The sequence below is a fragment of the Chelonia mydas genome, chromosome 1, assembly GCF_015237465.2.
Source record: "Chelonia mydas isolate rCheMyd1 chromosome 1, rCheMyd1.pri.v2, whole genome shotgun sequence".
Lineage (NCBI taxonomy): Eukaryota > Metazoa > Chordata > Testudines > Cheloniidae > Chelonia > Chelonia mydas.
This window is the reverse complement of record NC_057849.1, coordinates 308,453,393-308,474,964: the sequence shown is the minus strand read 5'-3', so window position 1 is coordinate 308,474,964 and position 21,572 is coordinate 308,453,393. Positions and strand designations below refer to the sequence as shown.

Genomic DNA, 21,572 nt, shown 5'->3' with positions numbered 1-21,572 from the left:
CCCGTGTAAAATGTCCATGATGTGTCCCACTTTATAAGTGTGCAGCTACCATGAGTTTCATTGCTTACGATTGAAGGACTGGGCCCTGGGGGTGAAATCCTGCTCCACAGCAGTTATAAGCAAATTCCATTGACTTCAGTAGGGCCAGGATTCCACCGTAAGCGTTTAGGGGTGTGAGAGATATACATCCACAGACTCACATTAATTCCTTTCTGTTCACTACATTTTCTTCCTCCACTCTAGTCTCCCTTTTAACTCCAGTTTTCTTCTTTCATCAAAATCATTTTTTATTATGAACATAAGATAAGCAGCACTCCAATATAGCTTTATTAATCCTAGTGGATACTGAGCGCAAGGGAAGTGGAGAGGATAAGAGTCTTTCTGATGAGAAAAGAAGCTAATATGCTGTGTACAGTGTTTTTTGGTTTCTGGGATTTTTTGAGAAATCGTTGCTCATGTTTTAAGAGTTTAAATAATTAGTTTCTTTGAATTATGAAAGCTGCGTGTCACCAGCAATATGTTTCCAGTGATCACAGAAAAATTTTAATGCATGGTTCTTAGGGCTTGCCAGCCTGCCACACACATAATTATCAAACCTGCAAATATTTGACATTTGCTGGGTTTCTGTGTCTATTTTATGAAGCCCCATTCTCAAATGCTTGCTTCAGTGTGAAGTTATCAGACTAATCAGGTTTCACTACAAATGTGCAAGCCATAACTCTGGAAATGTTCACTCCAAACTTGGCCAAGGTTTGCCAGAAGTTCCAGTGAGAACTAGGTAATGTACTTCCCTGCTTTCTTTTCTCTAGACTCTTCCTCCCAGTTTATGCTGGAGCGGTGGGGCAATTACTTTACATCACCAAAATCCAGCTTGAATACCAAGAAGCAGCAGAAAACAAACTTCAAAGTAACATCTCAAGGGGTCAAAATATGAATAAAATAAAATAAAAAAGTAATATAAGCCTCATTGATCTGGAGTCTTCTCCTGGTGGTTCTCTATCTAGGCATCTCACCCCTTCCCCTTAATTTCTCTGGTGGTTACCCTCTCCTATTTGTTCACTCTCCTTAGTAGTTACTTACCCTTCTTTGCCTTCTTGGTAGCTGTTCTCATCTTTGGCAACACCTATCTTCCTGACAGCAGTTTTGACCTCCTTTTCCCTTTCCCTGGCCACTCCTTCTCATTCTTGACTTTCTTCTCTATGCCATTACCGCCTGATCCTAATATTTCTTCACTCCTTCTCCTACCACTTTGATCCACCTATGAGCATTGGGGAAACTGAAACCAATCCACATCCCTGTTGATCACAGGAGGAAGAGCAGGCAGTGGTTAGGGCACTATCAAAGGATGTAGGAGACCCAAGTTCAAGTCCTTCCTCCACCACAGACTTCCTTGGGCTAGTCACCTAGCCACTCTCCCTCAATTCCCCATTTTTAAAATTGGTATAATAGGATTGCCCTATTGTGTTGCAAGGATAAATATATAAAAGATTCTGGTCATCTCATCTCAAAAAAGATATATTAGAAAAGATATATTGGAAAAGAAGGACAGAGAAAGACAATAAAAATGATTAGATGTATGGCATACCTTCCATAGATAGAGAAATTAAAAAGACTGGATCTATTCAGCTTGTAAGAGAGATTACTATGGAGGGATATGATAGACATCTGTAGGCAGCAGTGAAAGTGAGCTGGTATGGTCCACAGCCAACTGTACCAGCAGGGCCACTGATTTGGGGGGGGGGGGGGAGAAGAAGGGGGCAAAATGGGCAGCTTCCCCAGGCCCTGGCAATTTAAAAGGGCCCAGGGCTTCTGGCAGAAGCCAGAGCCCCTGGCCCTTTAAATCACCACCAGAGCCCCAGAGCTGCCACTACCATGGGGCTCCAGAAGTGATTTAATACCGTTACTGCAGCAGCAGCTGGAGCTCCGGGCCCTTTAAATTGCCGCCAGAACCCAGGGTAGTCGTAGCAGCCGCCAGGAGCCCCGGGCCCTTTAAATTGCTCCCAGAGCCCCGGGCGGCACGCGCCCAGCAGCACTGAATGGCTGGCTGGGAAGTCTGGCCCCAGCCCCACCCCTTCTAGGAGCCCAGAGGTGCCCACGCACCTTGTTGAGGACCCCGGCCACCCTGCTTACGTTACTTTCACCCCTGTCTATAGGGTGACCATATGTCCCAATTTGGGCCAGGACAGTTCCCTTTTTAAGCTCTGTCCTGGAAGTCATGACTTTTTTTGGCAAAACTGGGCATTTGTTCCATTTAGTCTTGCTCTAGGGGGGGCACGGAGCAATGTTCAGGCAAGAGCAAACAGGACAAATGTCCAGTTTTGCCAAAAAAGTTGTGGCATCCGTGATGTCAGCTCCAGCGAGTGGTGACACCAGCCCCATGCAGCAGGACTCAGGCAAACTGCGATGCCAAGTATCTCAGCTCAGGCAAGCATCAACACAAAGGCTTAGGCCAGCACCTGAACATTGACCATCTTTTACCCTGTGTCCCGTTTTCAGCTCAGGGAAATATGGTCAACCTAGAAATCTATAAAATCATGAATGGTATGAAAAGAGTAAGTTGGAAATTATTATTTACCCCCTTCACATAACACAAGAACTAAGGGATCAACCGCTGAAATTAACAGACAGCAGGTTTAAATAAACAAAAGCAAGTACTTCACTCAGCACACAGAGAACCTGTGAAACTCATTGCCATTGGATGTTATGAAGGCCAAAAGTATAACTGGGTTGAAAAAAGAATTAAATAAGTTCATGGAGGATAGGTCCATCACCGGCGATTAGCCAAGAGATTCAGGGATGCAAGTCCATGCCCTGGGTTTCCCTAAACTTCCAACTACCAGAGGGTGGAACAAGACGACAGGGGATGAATCACACAAAATTGTCCTGTTCTGTTCATCCTCTTTGAAACATCAGGCACTGGCTGCTGTCAGAAGACAGGAACCGGGGTAGATGGAACATTGGTGTGGCCCAATGTGGCCATTCTGATGAAGAGTCATGCCTACTTTTTTCTGTAGTCCATTATAACTTCTACGAAAAAAGTTATCTTTCACAGGTTATTTTCAACAAAATGAGTTGCCTTTTGAGTTGCTGATTTCTAAGCAAGGGTTTCAAACACAATGGAAATACAGTGTCAAGTGGAATGCACGAGAATATATTCATTGTACACTTGCAGTCAGTTATTTTGCTGTGGGAGGAATGAATATAGAGATTTTTTCACCCACACAAATGTAACTTTAAAACAAACAAGCAGCAACAAAGGAAAAACAACTAGCAGGAGCATTTAGTACTTTAACATGAAGTAAAGCATATTATTTTTTCTAACTGATGGATCTATTGAAAAGATTAAGCCACACAAATACCAACAACCAAAAACAATTTATCCCTTATATCCTCTAGTAACATGCCATATAGCTGATGAATATATGTGTCAAATGAATACACTCAATTATCATTCTAATTCGATATCATAGAATCATAGAATATCAGGGTTGGAAGGGACCTCAGGAGGTCATCTAGTCCAACCCCCTGCTCAAAGCAGGACCAATCCCCAACTAAATCATCCCAGCCAGGGCTTTGTCAAGCCTGACCTTAAAAATATCTAAGGAAGGAGATTCCACCACCTCCCTAGGTAACGCATTCCAGTGTTTCACCACCCTCCTAGTGAAAAATTTTTTCCTAATATCCAACCTAAATCTCCCCCACTGCAACTTGAGACCATTACTCCTTGTTCTGTCATCTGCTACCACTGAGAACAGTCTAGATCCATCCTCTTTGGAACCCCCTTTCAGGTAGTTGAAAGCAGCTATCAAATCCCCCCTCATTCTTCTCTTCCGCAGACTAAACAATCCCAGTTCCCTCAGCCTCTCCTCATAAGTCATGTGTTCCAGTCCCCTAATCCTTTTTGTTGCCCTCCGCTGGACTCCTTCCAATTTTTCCACATCCTTCTTGTAGTGTGGGGCCCAAAACTGGACACAGTACTCCAGATGAGGCCTCACCAATGTCGAATAGAGGGGAACGATCACGTCCCTTGATCTGCTGGCAATGCCCCTACTTATACAACCCCAAATTCCATTGGCCTTCTTGGCAACAAGGGCACACTGTTGACTCATATCCAGCTTCTCGTCCCCTGTAACCCCTAGGTCCTTTTCTGCAGAATTGCTGCCAAGACATTCGGTCCCTAGTCTGTAGCAGTGCATTGGATTCTTCCGTCTTACGTGCAGGACTCTGCACTTGTCCTTGTTGAACCTCATCAGATTTCTTTTGGCCCAATCCTCTAATTTGTCTAGGTCCCTCTGTATCCTATCCCTACCCTCCAGCGTATCTACCTCTCCTCCCAGTTTAGTGTCATCTGCAAACTTGCTGGGGGTGCAATCCACACCATCCTCCAGATCATTTTTGAAGATATTGAACAAAACCGGCCCGAGGACCGACCCTTGGGGCACTCCACTTGATACCAGCTGCCAACTAGACATGGAGCCATTGATCACTACCCGTTGAGCCCAACAATCTAGCCAACTTTCTATCCACCTTATCGTCCATTCATCCAGCCCATACTTCTTTAACTTGCTGGCAAGAATACTGCGGGAGACCGTGTCGAAAGCTTTGCTAAAGTCAAGGAACAACACGTCCACTGATTTCCCTTCATCCACAGAGCCAGTTATCTTGTCATAGAAGGCAATTAGTTTAGTCAGGCATGACTTGCCCTTGGTGAATCCATGCTGACTGTTCCTGATCACTTTCCTCTCCTCTAAGTGCTTCAGAATTGATTCCTTGAGGACCTGTTCCATGATTTTTCCAGGGACTGAGGTGAGGCTGACTGGCCTATAGTTCCCAGGATCCTCCTTCTTCCCCTTTTTAAAGATGGGCACTACATTAGCCTTTTTCCAGTCATCCGGGACCTCCCCCGATCACCATGAGTTTTCAAAGATAATGGCCAATGGCTCTGCAATCACATCCGCCAACTCCTTTAGCACTCTCGGATGCAGTGCATCTGGCCCCATGCACTTGTGCTCGTCCAGCTTTTCTAAATAGTCCCGAACCACTTCTTTCTCCACAGAGGGCTGGTCACCTCCTCCCCATGCTGTGCTGCCCAGTGCAGCAGTCTGGGAGCTGACCTTGTTTGTGAAGAGGCAAAAAAAGCATTGAGTACATTAGCTTTTTCCACATCCTCTGTCACGAGGTTGCCTCCCTCATTCAGTAAGGGGCCCATGCTTTCCTTGACTTTCTTCTTGTTGCTAACAGACCTGAAGAAACCTTTCTTGTTACTCTTAACATCTCTTGCTAGCTGCAACTCTAGGTGTGATTTGGCCTTCCTGATTTCACTCCTGCATGCCTGAGCAATATTTTTATACTCTTCCCTGGTCATTTGTCCAATCTTCCACTTCTTGTAAGCTTCTTTTTTGTGTTTAAGATCAGCAAAGATTTCACTGTTAAGCCAAGCTGGTCGCCTGCCATATTTACTGTTCTTTCTAGACATCGGGATGGTTTCTCCCTGTAACCTCAATAAGGATTCTTTAAAATACAGCCAGCTCTCCTGGACTCCTTTCCCCCTCAAGTTATTGTCCCAGGGGATCCTGTCCATCAGTTCCCTGAGGGGGTCAAAGTCTGCTTTTCTGAAGTCCAGGGTCTGTATTCTGCTGCTCTCCTTTCTTCCCTGTGTCAGGATCCTGAACTTGACCATCTCATGGTCATTGCCTCTCAGGTTGCCATCCACTTTAGCTTCCCCTCCTAATTCTTCCTGGTTTGTGAGCAGCAGGTCAAGAAGAGCTCTGCCCCTAGTTGGTTCCTCCAGCACTTGCACCAGGAAATTGTCCCCTACACTTTCCAAAAACTTCCTGGATTGTTTGTGCACCGCTGTATTGCTCTCCCAGCAGATATCAGGGTGATTGAAGTCTTCTATGAGAACCAGGGTCTGCAATCTAGTAACTTCTGTGAGTAGCTGGAAGAAAGCCTCGTCTATAGCAGATTCCCACCATGACATCACCCTTGTTGCTCACACTTCTAAACTTAATCCAGAGACACTCAGGTTTTTCTGCAGTTTCATACTTGAGCTCTGCGCAGTCATACTGCTCCCTTACATACAGTGCAACTCCCCCACCTTTTCTGCCCTGCCTGTCCTTCCTGAACAGTTTATATCCCTCTATGACAGTACTGCAGTCATGTGAGTTATCCCACCAAGTCTCTGTTATTCCAATCACATCATAATTCCTTGACTGTGCCAGGACTTCCAGTGCCTGTCAGCAGCCTCAATACCACAACTGTCCTTATCTACCCAAGCTGCTTTTGTGGTAATATTGGGAGAAATATTTCTTACACAAATTCATGTTTGTTGTTGTTGTTACATTTTTTTTCTGTTTATAAGTTAAAAAAAGTTTGTGAAATTGGAGCATTTAAAATAATCAATGTTTATTTCAAAATTTCATGCACATTATTTTTACTCTATTGGAATGCTTGAGAAAGATTGAAAATCATTTTTGTTCTGAAAATACAGAAACAGTTTTGTAAAAAGACAAGAGAACATGGTGGTCTCGAGAGGCCTTGGGGTCTAATGTATTAAACCCACAACTGTGAGTCACGTTGTCCAGAATTACTCTATCCCTGTCAGGCTTTAATAGTACTTTGTTCTGATATAGAACTTTACAGATATTTTTTAGTCAAGTTGGTAGATGTTGTTATTTATATGGACACAGCAACAATAAGAGACAGACATCATAATATGGTTAAATGCAGAGGCCACAACTTTATTTAAAACTATTATCTAGCTGAGGTTATCACCCCAAAGTACCCAGAAGGGTTGTTCCAATGCAGATGTCAATGGGCACCAATGGCTTTGGTGGATTATAAACCTGAGGGTTGGTTTGCAGGCCATGCTCCCTTGCAACCCTCAGATCTTCCCAGTGAATTACCAAGCAAAATAAGATAAAAACCACAAGTCTATGCCAGTAAGAAAACTGAATACAGATAAAACCTCACCCACAAAGGTGTTCCAGTAAGCTTCCTTTTACAGACTAGTCTCCTTCTAGTCTGGGTCCAGCAATCACTCACACCCCCTGTAGTTACTGTCCTTTGTCTCAGTTTCTTTAAGGTATCTTTTGGGGTGGAGCTGCTATCTCTTGAGCCAGCTGAAGACCAAATGGAGGAGTCTCCCAGGGGTTTAAATAGACTTTCTCTTGTGGGTGGACACCCCTCCCTCCCACTGTGTAGAATCCAGCTACAAAATGGAGTTTTGGAGTCACATGGGAAAGTCACATGTCCATGCATGATTCAGAACTTACAGGTAGCAGCCATGGTTCACATGCTACCTTGAATGTCCTCAAGTAGTCTTCTTATGTGGATTAGAGCCTTCCAAGATCCATTGTCCATTAAGTGTTTCTTGATTGGGCACTTAACTTGCAAATTCCTTTCTAAAGAAGCTCCCCAAATGCCTTACTAAGGTTACTTAAAATCAAACCAGTACACAGCCAATATTCATAACTTCGAATACAAAAATGATACATGCATACGAATAGGATGAATAGATTCAGTAAATCATAACCTTTACAGAGATAGGTTACATGGCATATGTAGCATAAAATATATTCCAGTTAGGTCATATATACATTCATAAGCATATTTCCATAAAGCCTTATGGGGTTCAATATCACACTAGTATCACACAACCAGGCCTATTGACTGTCAGTCCTATACAAATTCCTTTAGAACATATTATTGTCAGTTCATCTTTCTGTATCTCTCTTCCCAAATAATGGGGATAATTGACCTACCTACATGTAATTGGGGACATCTTAAATCTTATATATTTTCAGGGTTTCAGATATGGTAAATATCATTGCCCCATCTTACATCTAGTGAAACTGAGCGGTAGTAGGGTCTGTCTACACTTTGAGCTGGAGGTGTAAATTCAAACTTGAGGAGACATACCCACGCTAGTGCTGATTGAGCTAGTGTGCTAAAAAATACAGTGGCACAAGTGGACAAGCCACCCTGAATACATGCCTAGCATTCCAGACGAGACTGTACTAGGGACAGCTAGTCTGTCCTGCAGCTTGTGCTGCCATGGCTACACTCTGTTTTTAAAATGCTAGCTCAGTCAGACCTACTGCAAGTATGTCTCCTTGAGCTGGAATATACACCTGCAGCACAAAATGTAGATGTACCCATAGAGAGGTTCAGTGGTTTGCCTAGGAAGGATTGTGGGCTAGTGGGTTAACAGGAGTCTTAATCTCTCATCCTGATTTTAACAGAGATTCAGTATGTAATGACTTAGCTTTTCCATGCCTCTCTTTTCCCGGATTTAAAATGGAGATAATGACATTTCTCACAACATTCCAAGCTGGTGCATTAGTGATAATTATATTTGATTCTGTTATTCAGAATCTTCATCCAGTCTGCTTCATTTAGGATTGGATTATTTTATAACTGATTGTAGTAAAGTAGAAGACCTTGTCAAGCTTTAGGCAGACTTCTAAACCTGGGCATCCAGGAAATGACAATCAATATTCAATGTGCAGGAAAACATCAGGCAGTGCGGTCAGGGGCTGACATTTCACAGCAAACATGATGAAGTCAGTAATGAAACTGACTTGACACTGCCATTGGCAAACCAGATTCCTGACAATTTTTATCTCTGACTCTGTTTGCTTTCTGATGGATTGGTTGCCCTTGACTTGTTTCCTGTCTAAACATGCATAGTTAAATATTTGTAATTTCAGCCTGTAAGTACACCCAGCTTGTCTTGGGAGCTATTAAAACTGGCTAGCAGGCCAAATCCAATGATCATCATATTTAGGCTTGTAATGAATAACATTCACTTTTGGTGAGCCAGTTTCAGTTTAATTTCTGAACGTAATGGTTCAAATACTTGGTTGGACAAGGTACATGAGAGTTTAACTTGTACTTTGGGAGTTATAGATACATTATAGAATGCAAAAGGCTAAATATTAGACTAAATTGTATTATATCATGCAGTTGTTTTGCTTCAGTGATGAACCTTTAGTCAGAAAAGACATAATTGTCGGGATCTGTGACAGAACTAAGCAAAACTCTTGGAAAGAGCTGTGGGTAACATTTTAGTTCTTGGCCATTTTTATAAATCAGGATTAGAATATGTTTTAAAAGCCACATTAACTGATACCCAGAAGTTTTGATGCTTCTGAAGAACTGAGTTGCCTGACTCTAAATGAAAACATTAGCCTGTTTGTTCAATTAATGCCACCAGAATACACCATTTATATCCTAGAGAGATACTACTGATTGATGACTTCCTCTGTCTATAGCTAGTATTATTCAGCTCATTACAGCATTATCCTTAAAGAAATATCTTTCTGTTATTGAATTGTCATTGAGTAAATATCAGGTTCTGAACTAATGTTTTAAAAAGTTGAAATACAAGGTAATTTCCTAATGATAAGTTATAATATTATATATCTTGAAGCAATTTTATGGCCTTGCAATAATATTTAGGTAGAGCCCTGATGAACACCTATAAAACCATGATTTATTCTTCAGATTCTGTCCTTCCCAGGAAAGTCAGTGGGGTTGCCCCAGCAATAAGATCAATCTGTTTCTCTCTCTCTCTCTCTCTCTCTCTCTCTCTCTGTCCAGGTTCTGATATTGTCATTGGTTACTGTAGTATTTGAGGGAGGGCAGAATTTGGTCTATTGTCATTAATAATGGAAAGTCTGCTTCAAAAAACCTGTTATGGAACCTATTAAGAACATTAATGGTTGGTCTCCTTTAGTGTCTAAGAGCATTGCTAATTAAATTAGTTGCTGAGTAGCTAAAGGAATGTAGGTGCTGGATTGTGAATATGCCTGCTGTATGCTGTACTGCGGCAGGTACAGATCATGCCTTGTATTAACCCAGCTCTCCCAGCGTTATTTTTTAGTTTTGTTATTAGAGGTTAAAGAACAAATGTAGTTGTACTGTTCATAAAAGGCTGGCACTATTTACTCAGCGTTGTTATGAAACGGCATTCAGTTTATGTTATATATATATCAGTTAGCTGATATAATGAGTTTTAGGGCTGTAAATCTGAACAAATTACAACTCTATCAGGCATACATCTCCTACATAGTTGATTTTTATGATGGTTATTCCGGATTAAATAGCAAGGAAGGCACATTCTCTCTGTCTGGACAAATTAGTTCTAAAACAAACAAATATTGTCATTTAAGGAAATAATTATAAACTCTGTTTTTGGTTATTATGCGGATAACCATTAAGAGAGTGGAAAATGGCAGCTCATCATCTAATGCCTTTTTTGCTAACGGAACTTTAGACACATCTTGGTAGCACATAATTCCATCAAGGAGTTTGGTTTGAAAATTCAGAGGAGTCACTGAAATAGAATTAATAATCAGGTTTAAACTATTACCAATAATAAAATCTGAGCTAGCCTATTCTGTACTCACCTAACGTGGGCAACAGATTAGGATGGATTTAAAATAGTATTTTGCCTGGTCTTGTGCTGATGTTGCAGTGGAGAGCACTAAGAAGCTGGCACACACAAATGTAAGTAACAAAAATGAGCCTACCAGAAATGAAGTTTACCAAGGACTATCAAATAATCTGAGTGACCTCAGCCAGCTTTAGCAGAGTCTGAGCAACAGAAGGTCTGCCTCTTGTTCAGCGTGGGTAAAATAGTCCCAGAAGTGATACACTAATTATTATTTTTTCTTACTGGGACTTTCTCTTCTTTCTCATCTCTCCTATCTTATTTTTGCCTTATTTTTATTTTTATTCTTCTAAGCCAAGTTTTTAAAAAATAGGTGTGTAAAGTTAAGCTCCTAAATCACTTTTTGTGAGATTTTTAAAGGCATTTAGGCATCTAAAAATGCAGATAGGACCCATGAGGGAGTTTCCAAAGCACCCAAGCATGTAAGGAGACTAACTTGCATTTAAATCAATGAATTGAATTAAATGCATTCCATTAGGCACTTTTGAAAATTCTGCCCCTAAATCCATATTTACACACCAACACAAATGACCTGATTACCAAAAGTGCTGAGCATCCAGCAGCTCCCTTTGACTTCAATGGAAGTTATGGACATTCAACACTTCTGAAAATGAGACCATTTATTTTAGTGCCTCAATGTGGATTTAGGAACCTAGCTTTAGGCAAACAATTGTGAAAGTCTAGTCCCATGTCTTCTTCCCTCTCCTTTTCGTATCTTACTATCCTTTCTTATAACCAGTGGGTCTCCAGTTAAATTCAGAGAAAAATGCAATCCTGTCAATTTACGAGTTGATTATGCCTTGAGGTTTGGGGTGCTTAATCCATTTTTATATTGTTCACTTTATGTTAGAAAAACTGCAAGGGCTTTTGAGAGTGTTGTAAAAGACTCTGGCCATTGTGAAATGTACTGAGTTACTTCAATACATTCATATTAAGTAAAATAAAGTTTTTAAAACATATGAAGTGCATAGCATACTGGAGGTTTATAGGTACATGGGGGTTCAGCTAGATGACCTACAGCAACATGTCTTTCCAGTCTTTAATTTATGTGAGCTGGATTGCCGCTTCCCTTTCTGCGAGTAAAGGGGACCTCTAGCAGGTCTGGGGACACCAAAGAGAAGTAACTCTTGCTCTGTGATATCATCCTGCTCTCACTCTGCCTCCATGGGAGTGGTCTCTGAGTGATCTGCAGGGATCCCTAGCAGTGGAGGGGGAGGAAGAGGGTGGTAGAGTGGGATGGAGCAAAGCTGGGGGAACAGTTGCTTTCTGCAGCATTGTACCCTTCCCCAGACCCAAAAGAATATCCAAGTATAGAAGAAGTGCTGAATGTGAAACTCTGTGAAGGGAAAACAACTTTGAAGATCACTGGGTGTCCTTGGATTTAGAAGGCCCAATTGCTTACTACTTCTTCTTTCTCATAAGGTTTAATGATGCAATGAAAATCCCATAAGCAGGGACTCACAGAATTTCCTGTCTGCTAGGGACCTTTTTTCCATGTCTGGGGCAATCTGGACCTATGAACCTAATCATCAGATTAGCCTTAAAAAAGAATTGGGAGAAATAAAGTGAAATAGGGGAATAAAACATTCCAACCCACCTCAGCCTCAAATATTGAATATTTCCTATTTTTACGTACATTTTCTGAGCCTTGAAAGATCACTCTGTTTTAGATAATTCTAGGCTTGGAAGACTAAAATGATTACTTTTTTTTTTAAGAAAAAAAGAAGCAAGTTTGCTCTTCTGGGAAGTTTTTCCAATATTTGTAACATTATATTGTCATAATATGAATTATGTGGTACATATTTTGTGGGCCAGATCTACTGGAATGAAAACTATAATGTGAATCATTACTAGTGACCTTCTCAAGATGGGCATTTATTACCTCTGTTGTCACTGGATCATGTAACTTGTGAGACATTCAAATGTTTTTACCAACTACAAGAGTTTTGAGGGACATTCAAGAACAAATACTGCATAGTAGTAGTGTCAGGGTTCCTCCCCCACTCTGAACTCTAGGGTACAGATGTGGGGACCTGCATGAAAACCTCCTAAGCTTACTTTTACCAGCTGAGGTTAAAACTTCCCCAAGGTACAAATTAATTTTATCCTTTGTCCTTGGAATATCCACTGCCACCACCAAACTCTAACTGGGTTTACTGGGAAACGTAGTTTGGACACGTCTTTCCCCCCAAAATCCTCCCAACCCTGGCACCCCACTTCCTGGGAAAGGTTTGGTAAAAATCCTCACCAATTTGCATAGGTGACCACAGACCCAAACCCTTGGATCTGAGAACAATGAAAAAGCATTCAGTTTTCTTACAAGAAGACTTTTAATAGAAATAGAAGTAAATAGAAGTAAAGGAATCACCCCTGTAAAATCAGGATGGTAGATACCTTATAGGGTAATTAGATTCAAAACATAGAGAATCCCTCTAGGCAAAACCTTAAGTTACAAAAAAGACACACAGACAGAAATAGTCATTCTGTTCAGCACAGTTCCTTTCTCAGCCATTTAAAGAAATCATAATCTAACACATACCTAGCTAGATTACTTACTAAAAGTTCTAAGACTCCATTCCTGTTCTATCCCCAGCAAAAGCAGCATACCAACAGACACAGACCCTTTGTTTCTCTCCCTCCTCCCAGCTTTTGAAAGTATCTTGTCTCCTCATTGGTCATTTTGGTCAGGTGCCAGCGAGGTTACCTTTAGCTTCTTAACCCTTTACAGGTGAGAGGATTTTTCCTCTGGCCAGGAGGGATTTTAAAGGGGTTTACCCTTCCCTTTATATTTATGACAAATAGATTAAAAGAAACCATGCCCATTTTGCCCAGTTGAACAAAGGAAACACTCAGAAATACCTGAGTGATTTATATAATATGAATGATGTATTTGTATGCCCCCCCATTACCTTACTATTATGAAAGAACATTAGAATGGCCCTACTGGGTCAGACCAAAGGTCCATCTAGCCCAGTATCCTGTCTTCTGACAGTGGCCAGTGCCAGGTGCCCTAAAAGGAATGAACAGAACAGATAATCATCAAGTGATCCATCTCCTGTCGCTCATTCCCAGCTTCTGGCAAACAGAGGCTAGAGACACCATTTTGGCCCATCCTGGCTAATAGCCATTGATGGACCTATCCTCCATGAATATATCTAGTTCTTTTTTGAACCCTGTTATGGTCTTGGCTTTCAGAACATCCTCTGGCAAGGAATTCCACAGGTTGACTGTGCATTGTGTGAAGAAAAACTTCCTTTTATTTGTTTTAAACCTGCTGCCTATTAATTTCATTTGGTGACCCCTTGTTCTTGTGTTATGAGAAGGAGTAAACAACACTTCCTTATCTACTTTCTCTACACCAGTCATGATTTTATAGACTTCAATCGTATCTCCCCTTAGCCGTCTCTTTTCCAAGCTGAAAAGATCCAGTCTTATTAATCTCTCCTCATATGGAAGCCATTCCATACTCCTAATCATTTTTGTTGCCGTTTTCTGAACCTTTTCCAATTCTAATATATCTTTTTTGAGATGGGGCGACCACATCTGCACACAGTATTCAAGATGTGGGCGTACCATGGATTTATATAGAGGCAACATGATATTTTCTGTCCTATTATCTATCCCTTTCTTAATTATTCCCAGCATTCTGATCGCTTTTTTGACTGTCGCTACACATAGAGTTGATGTTTTCAAAGAGTTATCCACAATGACTCCAAGATCTCTTTCGTGAGTGGTAACAGCTAATTTAGATTCCATCATTTTATATGTATAGTTGGAATTATGCTTTCCAATGTGCATTACTTTGCATTTATCAGCATTAAATTTAATCTGCCATTTTGTTGACCAGTCACCCAGTTTTGAGAGATCCTTTTGTAGCTCTTCGCAGTCTCCCTGAGTCTTAACTACTTTTAGTAATTTTGTATCATCTACAACACCTCACTGTTTACCCCCTTTTCCAGATCATTTATGAATATGTTGAATAGTACTGGTCCCAGTACAGACCCCTGGGGGACACCACTATTTACCTCTCTCCATTCTTAAAACTGACCATTTATACCTACCCTTTGTTTCCTATCTTTTAACCAGTTACCAATCCATGAAAGCACCTTCCCTTATCCCGTGGCAGCTTATTTTGCATAAGAGCCTTTGGTGAGGGACATGGTCAAAGGCTTTCTGAAAATCTTAAGTACACTATATCCACTGGATCTCCTTGGTCCACATGCTTGTTGACCCCTCAAAGAATTCTACCCACAGTCTTTAATGTATTTATCTTTATAGCACCGATGTGAGGGAAAAGTGCTAATACTGTACTTATCATTCAGAATCATAGCAACACTTTTCCTTCATTCCTATTGGATGAATTAGGTTGCTCAAAATAGTATGATTGCTGGTCTTGAGAATCAAGAGGACTGTAGAATAGCTTAAGACTCCTCGGGTATGTCTACTCTGTGATAAAACACCCATGGCTGGCCCATGTTGGTTGGCCTATGTCAGCTGACTCAGACTCATGTGGCTCGGGCTGTGGGGCTATAACACTGAAGTGTAGACGTTTGGGCTTGGCCTAGAGCCCAGGCTCTGGGACTCTCCCCACTTGTGGGGTCCCAGAACCCGGGCTCCAACCTGAGCCCAAAAGTCTACACTGCAATTTTACAGCCCTGTAGCCTAAGCCTCATTACCTAAGTTCCCTCTAAGATGCACAGCTGCCTATTAAGCCCCACTCAAGGGCTCAGGGCTGTGGTGGGGAAAGATGCCTCTCCCCCAGCACGGACCTGCCATGGTGGGGAGAGGCACCTCTTTCTGCCGGCCCCAGCAGGGACCTGCCGTGACGGGGGAGGTGCCTCTCCCCACCATGCCCCAGCATGTACCTGCCACAGCCAGGGGAGAGGTGCCTCTCCCCCTGCCAGCCCAGGTGCTTCTGTGGGGAGAAAGAGCTGGGGGGAGTCCTCTCTCCCTGCTATAGCCCCCGGGCAGCCTGCATCCCAAACCCCTCATCCCCGGCCCCACTCCAGAGCCTGCACCCCCAGGCAGAGCCCTCACCTCCTCCCTGCACCCCAAACCTCTGCCCCAGTCCTGAGTCCCTCATACCCCCCCCCGCACCCAAATCCTCTGCTCTTGCCCTGAGCCCCCCTCCCACACTCCAAACCCCTTGGCCCCACCCCCACCACATGAATTTTGTTATGTGCACCAATATGGAGGTGATGTGTGACATAACAAAATTCATTCCATACATGTGTGGGAAAAATTAGAGGGAACACTGCTCATGACCCTGCGTCAGCTGACACTAGGGTTGCAAGGCATCCAGTTTTTGACCGGAACGCCCAGTCAAAAAGGGCCACTGGTGGCTCTGGTCAGCACTGCTGACCGGGATGTTAAAAGTCCAGTCAGCAGCACAGTGGGGCTGAGGCAGGCTCCCTGCCTGCCCTGGCTCTGTGCAGCTCCCTGGAAGCAACTGGTATGTCCGGCTCCTAAGTGCAGGGGCGGCTAGGGAACCTCCACGTGCTGCCCCCACTGTGAGTGCCGGCTCTGCAGCTCCCATTGGCCAGGATGTGGTGGGGCAGGGCCTCAGAGAAGGGGCGGGGCAGGAGGCTGGGCAAGGGTGTTTGGTTTTGTGCAATTAGAAAGTTGGCAATCCCAGTTGACACAGGTTAGCTACAACTGTTTTATTCCAGTGTAGACATACTCCTATAGACTTGAGTGAGCTTTGCATCAGGCCCTTAGACACAGATTTAGGTACCTAAACTCCCATTGATTGTAATGGGAGTTAGATGCCGAAATCCCTTTGAAGATCTAGGCCTTAGAGACTTGACTTTATGAGTGTGTTTACGTTTGACACATCATTATAATTGGGCACTTTTGCTGTGAAGAATAAAATGAACCAGAAGGTCCCCTATGGTAGAGAAGAAGGGAATGGAGGCTCCACTGTCACGTCAACATGGCTGTATGGTTGGTGCTTGGCTGCTTGGAGGCAGGGGAGTGGGGCTGTCAAGCAGCTGCCTTACATGGTGTGCTGCTCTCTGAAATTTGTGGTAACACTGCTGGAACTGCTAAGGCCAAAATGATCACCTTTGCCAACCTGGCCTTACTCTGTCCTCTGCCAGTGGGAGGTGAAAACACCCATGCCACACAAAGATTTATTATTGCTGTTTTATTTATAAATCCAGAACTGTGCTAGGCACTTTACAGGCAAGGATCAAGACACAGTCCCTGCACTTAAGAGCTTACAATCTAATTAAATAATGTACACATGAAGGATGGGGCATGGATGCAGCACAAAGAAAAGGGCCAGATTCTGCCATCCTTGCAATAATACCTTACTCCATAAGTAGCTCTATTTAAAGCAGTGGGATCCCTTGTGGAACAAAGTGCTACTCAACCTGAGTAAAGGTGGCAGAATCTGGGCCAAGATGCAGAAGTTAAGCAAGAATCTTGTTAGATCTGTTAGTTTTCTTTATAGATTTTATGTTATTTTTTGAGGGGGAGACTTCCTATTTTGTTATATGTCATTGTGGAGAGATCCAGGATTGATGGCCCCTTTGAAACAAGGTTGCACTGCGTGTATGAATTTTAAACTATAAAAAGATATTGGAATTTTTAAACCAGGAGGACTGAAGTGCAGCTGTGACATCTCTTTAAATTATTAATTATATTGTGGTGAATACACATTTTTACCTACTAGAAGTGGGAAAAAAAGATATTCTTATGCATTTTGAGCAAAAGTTGAAGGATGAAAACATATAAACAGATAACAGGTTCTTCTTGGAAGAGATGGCAATATGTCTAAATGAAAGTGGATCCTTCCCTGGTCCTTTTTATTCTGTCAGAGTTGATGCATGGAGATTTTAATCTGTCCTTTTGCTGTACCAGAAATTAATTCAAAACCCACATCATACACATTTCCTAATTAAATGTTGGAAAACTACTGGTATTTATACTTGCATGTGATTAGTTTATAAACTTCTTTCTGTAGGACATTTTGCCTTTAAACTAGCCTGGAGTCAATAAATCTCTTTACAGATGTCAATTTGGTCGGCAGTAAAGAGGTAAATAGAAACGAATGACACTCATCAAGCCCATGGCATGAATGATTTATTGGGCACGATCATTTAACACTTTCATAAAGTCAATATAAGGGAAAGAAACAGGTTGCTTATTATGGTAAACTGTATTTGTACTGTCAGCAAACCATGATTTATGACAAACCTGTGGCCAGGATTAGGATATTATAAATGAAGGAAAATGGAAGGCTCATTAATTTTTTATACCCATAGGTAGAAGACATGCAGTGGGCTAACAGAGATCATACACATCCAGCATCTGTTTGCAGCCTGCCCTGTAAACCTGGGGAAAGAAAGAAAACAGTAAAAGGAGTGCCTTGCTGTTGGCACTGTGAACGCTGTGAAGGGTACCATTACCAAGTGGATGAGCTCACCTGTGAACTGTGCCCATTCAATAAGCGACCAAATGCCAACCGCACAGATTGCCAGCTTATCCCAATAATCAAACTAGAGTGGCATTCTCCCTGGGCCATCGTGCCCGTGTTCATAGCTATTCTCGGAATTATTGCAACCACCTTCGTCATCGTGACATTTGTCCGCTACAATGACACACCCATCGTCAGAGCATCTGGCCGCGAACTCAGCTACGTGCTATTGACTGGGATTTTTCTCTGTTACTCTATCACTTTTTTAATGATCGCCGCTCCGGACACAGTGATCTGCTCATTTCGACGGCTCTTTTTAGGACTCGGCATGTGCTTCAGTTACTCTGCCTTGCTCACAAAAACTAACAGAATCCACAGAATATTTGAGCAAGGTAAAAAATCTGTCACAGCTCCAAAGTTTATTAGCCCAGCTTCCCAGTTGGTGATCACTTTCAGCCTCATATCCATGCAGCTTCTTGGAGTCTTCATCTGGTTTGCTGTTGATCCACCACATATCGTAGTAGACTATGGAGAGCAGAGGACACTTGATCCTGAAAATGCCAGGGGAGTTCTCAAATGTGACATTTCTGATCTTTCTCTCATTTGTTCCCTTGGATACAGTATTCTCTTGATGGTCACATGCACTGTGTATGCTATTAAAACAAGAGGGGTTCCAGAGACCTTCAATGAAGCAAAACCCATTGGATTTACTATGTACACCACCTGCATAATTTGGTTAGCTTTTATTCCAATCTTTTTTGGTACTGCGCAGTCCACAGAGAAGGTAAGTGACAATAAAATTAAGAATCAAATGTTAACCTGCCTTTTTCCATTACAATATTTGTAACATTACATTAATTCAGTCTTATAAATTACTAATTCTGAATGTGAACACAAATTGCTAGAATATTAAGAAATGGAAGGTAATGGCATGTGTCTTTGGAAAGGTACATTTCCTGGGATTTGTAACAAGATCTGGGATCTGATTATGACATGACTGCCATAATAACTTGGTCATTTTCTGGATACATCTTTTCCATAAATCTGCTTCCACTAATGGGTATTATTATTATTCATGATGCTCCAGTCTGTTATACAAAATGCTATAAATGTTTGCTGCCTAGCACAGAACTGATGTAAATAGATATATTTCAAAACTCCACCAAGATCTACTTACACTTGTCAAAAATAATGAAGAAGAATGTTTGGGTAGAATGAAAGTCATTACCTTTACCTGTCAGCCACACATACAAATAAATAAATAAATAAATAAATAAATAAATAAATAAATAAATACAAATATGGAGAGAAAAATATCCAGTAAATTGAATATTTATCTCATTTAAAACTTTACATAAGGGCTCAGTTAATTAATTAATAGCGCCTTGAGGAAATTACAGGTTTCAGAGTAGCAGCTGTGTTAGTGAGCTGTAGCTCACGAAAGCGTATGCTCAAATAAATTTGTTAGTCTCTAAGGTGCCACAAGTCCTCCTTTTCTTTTTGAGGAAATTAGGCTCATGAAAATGAGCTCTTTTGATGAGAGATTCAATCTAACATGTTCAGAGGTCAGTTCTTCCTTGTTCAGTTGACAAGATCCTTTCGTAATATCAGTCAGCGAGAACCATATACAATATCTCAGACATTTAACTCTCTCTCTCTTGCTTCTAATGGGAAGACAGAGACACATGTCAGCTATGTGAGTTTGTCTCCAGCTGACATTGGGAAAGATGGCAAATCTGCCAGGAAAGAGCAATAAAACACAGATCAATTGCCAAGACGGTTTGGAAAATCTTGAAAAGCAGAAATGTAGGGTATGAATCCCTGAACCAGAGCCTCCCCCCGCTCCCATTCCTAATGAGTGATTTTTTAAAAAAATATTTTTTAAATTATCCAAAATATTTTTTCAGAAAATGGACTACAGAATCTATCCCCATTAATGTATATGCAAAACGGCCACATGCTTTTGGCTGGCATAACCCCCTTGGCTTCAAAATTCAAAAAGTGGTAATGTGTGACTAAATAAAACACCTGCTGATTCAGGCATAAAAGTTTTCAGGGGGAGCAGAGCTCATTAGTATGATCTTTTTCATTTCCATAGATCAATGTGGTTTTCACCCAGATTTCTTAAAAAAAAAAAAAAAAAGTACTAAGCACACTCACTGCTGAATAGGTCAGGCTGCCACAAAGCCAAGATCTGTGACCTGTCATGACTTGCATGGCCTTGTTCAGAATGAAAGGCCATTAATATTTTATGGAGAATTAAGCCCTAAGGTAGTGGCACAGCATAGGTGAAGTAAGTAAAGCTGAAGAATTCTGACACTTATAATTGGAACAGGGAAATACTTTTAGCTGATAATCATATGTGTGAACAGAGTTTAAATGCTGATGCTTTTATGTATAGGTTTAAGTCAGTAAAAACTTGTGTGGCTAGGGATGCAATACTTATTATTTGAAAGAGAATGTTTTACCATTCAGGGCATGCTGAGTTTAGCAAGGCATGGTATTTGTGACTAAACACATGTATTTCTGGATAATGGAAAATGCTATTGGCCGGTGGTTCCGCAATGACTTTTAATTTACACAATAGGTTCTCATTTATTTGACGCAAGAGATGACACGCTCTCCACTTCTAAAGAAGAGAATAATAAACCCCTTTGTTTGGTTTCTTATGTGAACTCCCAAAGTGGACAAATGAACATAACTAAATCTCCTGGGTTCTGGCACTAAACTCTGTTATTTAGTTGTTGCATTTTTAAAAAATGATCAGTTATTCTTGTTCTTCATATAATGACTTTCAGGAGGGAAAAAACAAATTAAAATGTTAATACAGTAGTTTTGCAATTCAAATAATTCTTTCAGCCCTTCTGCTTCTTGTTGTAAATAAAAACATGTTTCCACACTGAGCCTTATGGACATCATCACAATAGCTCAAGCATGCATGCAATTAAATTATTTCTCTAAATGGGACAAAAATGTAATGATTAGTGCTCACATATATAATAAGTCTCTGAATATACTCAGGCAAAGTTACTTGTAGTTTTCTCAGTTAATATAGAACTTCTAAAGACGCATGTTCTAAGGAAAGCTAATACACTATAAAATCTGGTAATTGGAATTGCTTTTTGTACACCTATTTTTATCTGATAAGGAAATTATGGGATAAATTAAATGAAGTGGTGGTTTCTGAGATGCTCATCACCCTGGACCTTATCTGCAGTTGATTTTAGAGCCCTTATATTATTTGGCTATATGGCTTGAGCTTGTTCAAAGGGAATCTAGCTATAAATTGGGGAATTTAAAGGACAGAGTAAGAGCAAGGGTTGCATTCTTGAAATGCTGAAGGGAATAAAATTGAGCAAGGCAGTCTTTACATCCCAAATCTATTCCCAACTGGTATTTTACAGCATCTGTATCTCTAGACATGTTCCTATTAATAATAATAATAATAAATAATAAATCATAATAATAAATAGTTAAAACATCTCTGAAAGTGTTCTGGGGCACTGTCAGAACTGGGGCGTGAGCAGGAATCAGGGGCCTAGTGGCCTGAGCAGGAGTCGGAGCTGGAGTCAGAAGTCAGGAATTGGAGTCAAGGGTCAGAACCAGTTAACCTGGAGTGAGGCAAGACAGGCAAGGCTGGGTCCAAGACTGAAACAGGCCCAGAGCAGGGCTGCGGGCAAGCAGGCACAGGAGCTC

The 21,572-nt window shown here is 41.5% G+C and overlaps 1 protein-coding gene across 2 annotated transcripts in view; it reads left to right on the top strand.

The window, feature by feature from the left end:
* The window catches only part of GRM8 (glutamate metabotropic receptor 8), a 462,724-nt gene that overhangs the window by 385,018 nt on the left and 56,134 nt on the right, over positions 1-21,572 (top strand). For both annotated transcript variants that reach the window (XM_043550467.1, XM_007056854.3), the window contains exon 9: positions 17,725-18,660. In XM_043550467.1, coding sequence (XP_043406402.1) covers positions 17,725-18,660 — 936 coding nt within the window. The remainder of the gene's footprint in view (positions 1-17,724; positions 18,661-21,572) is intronic.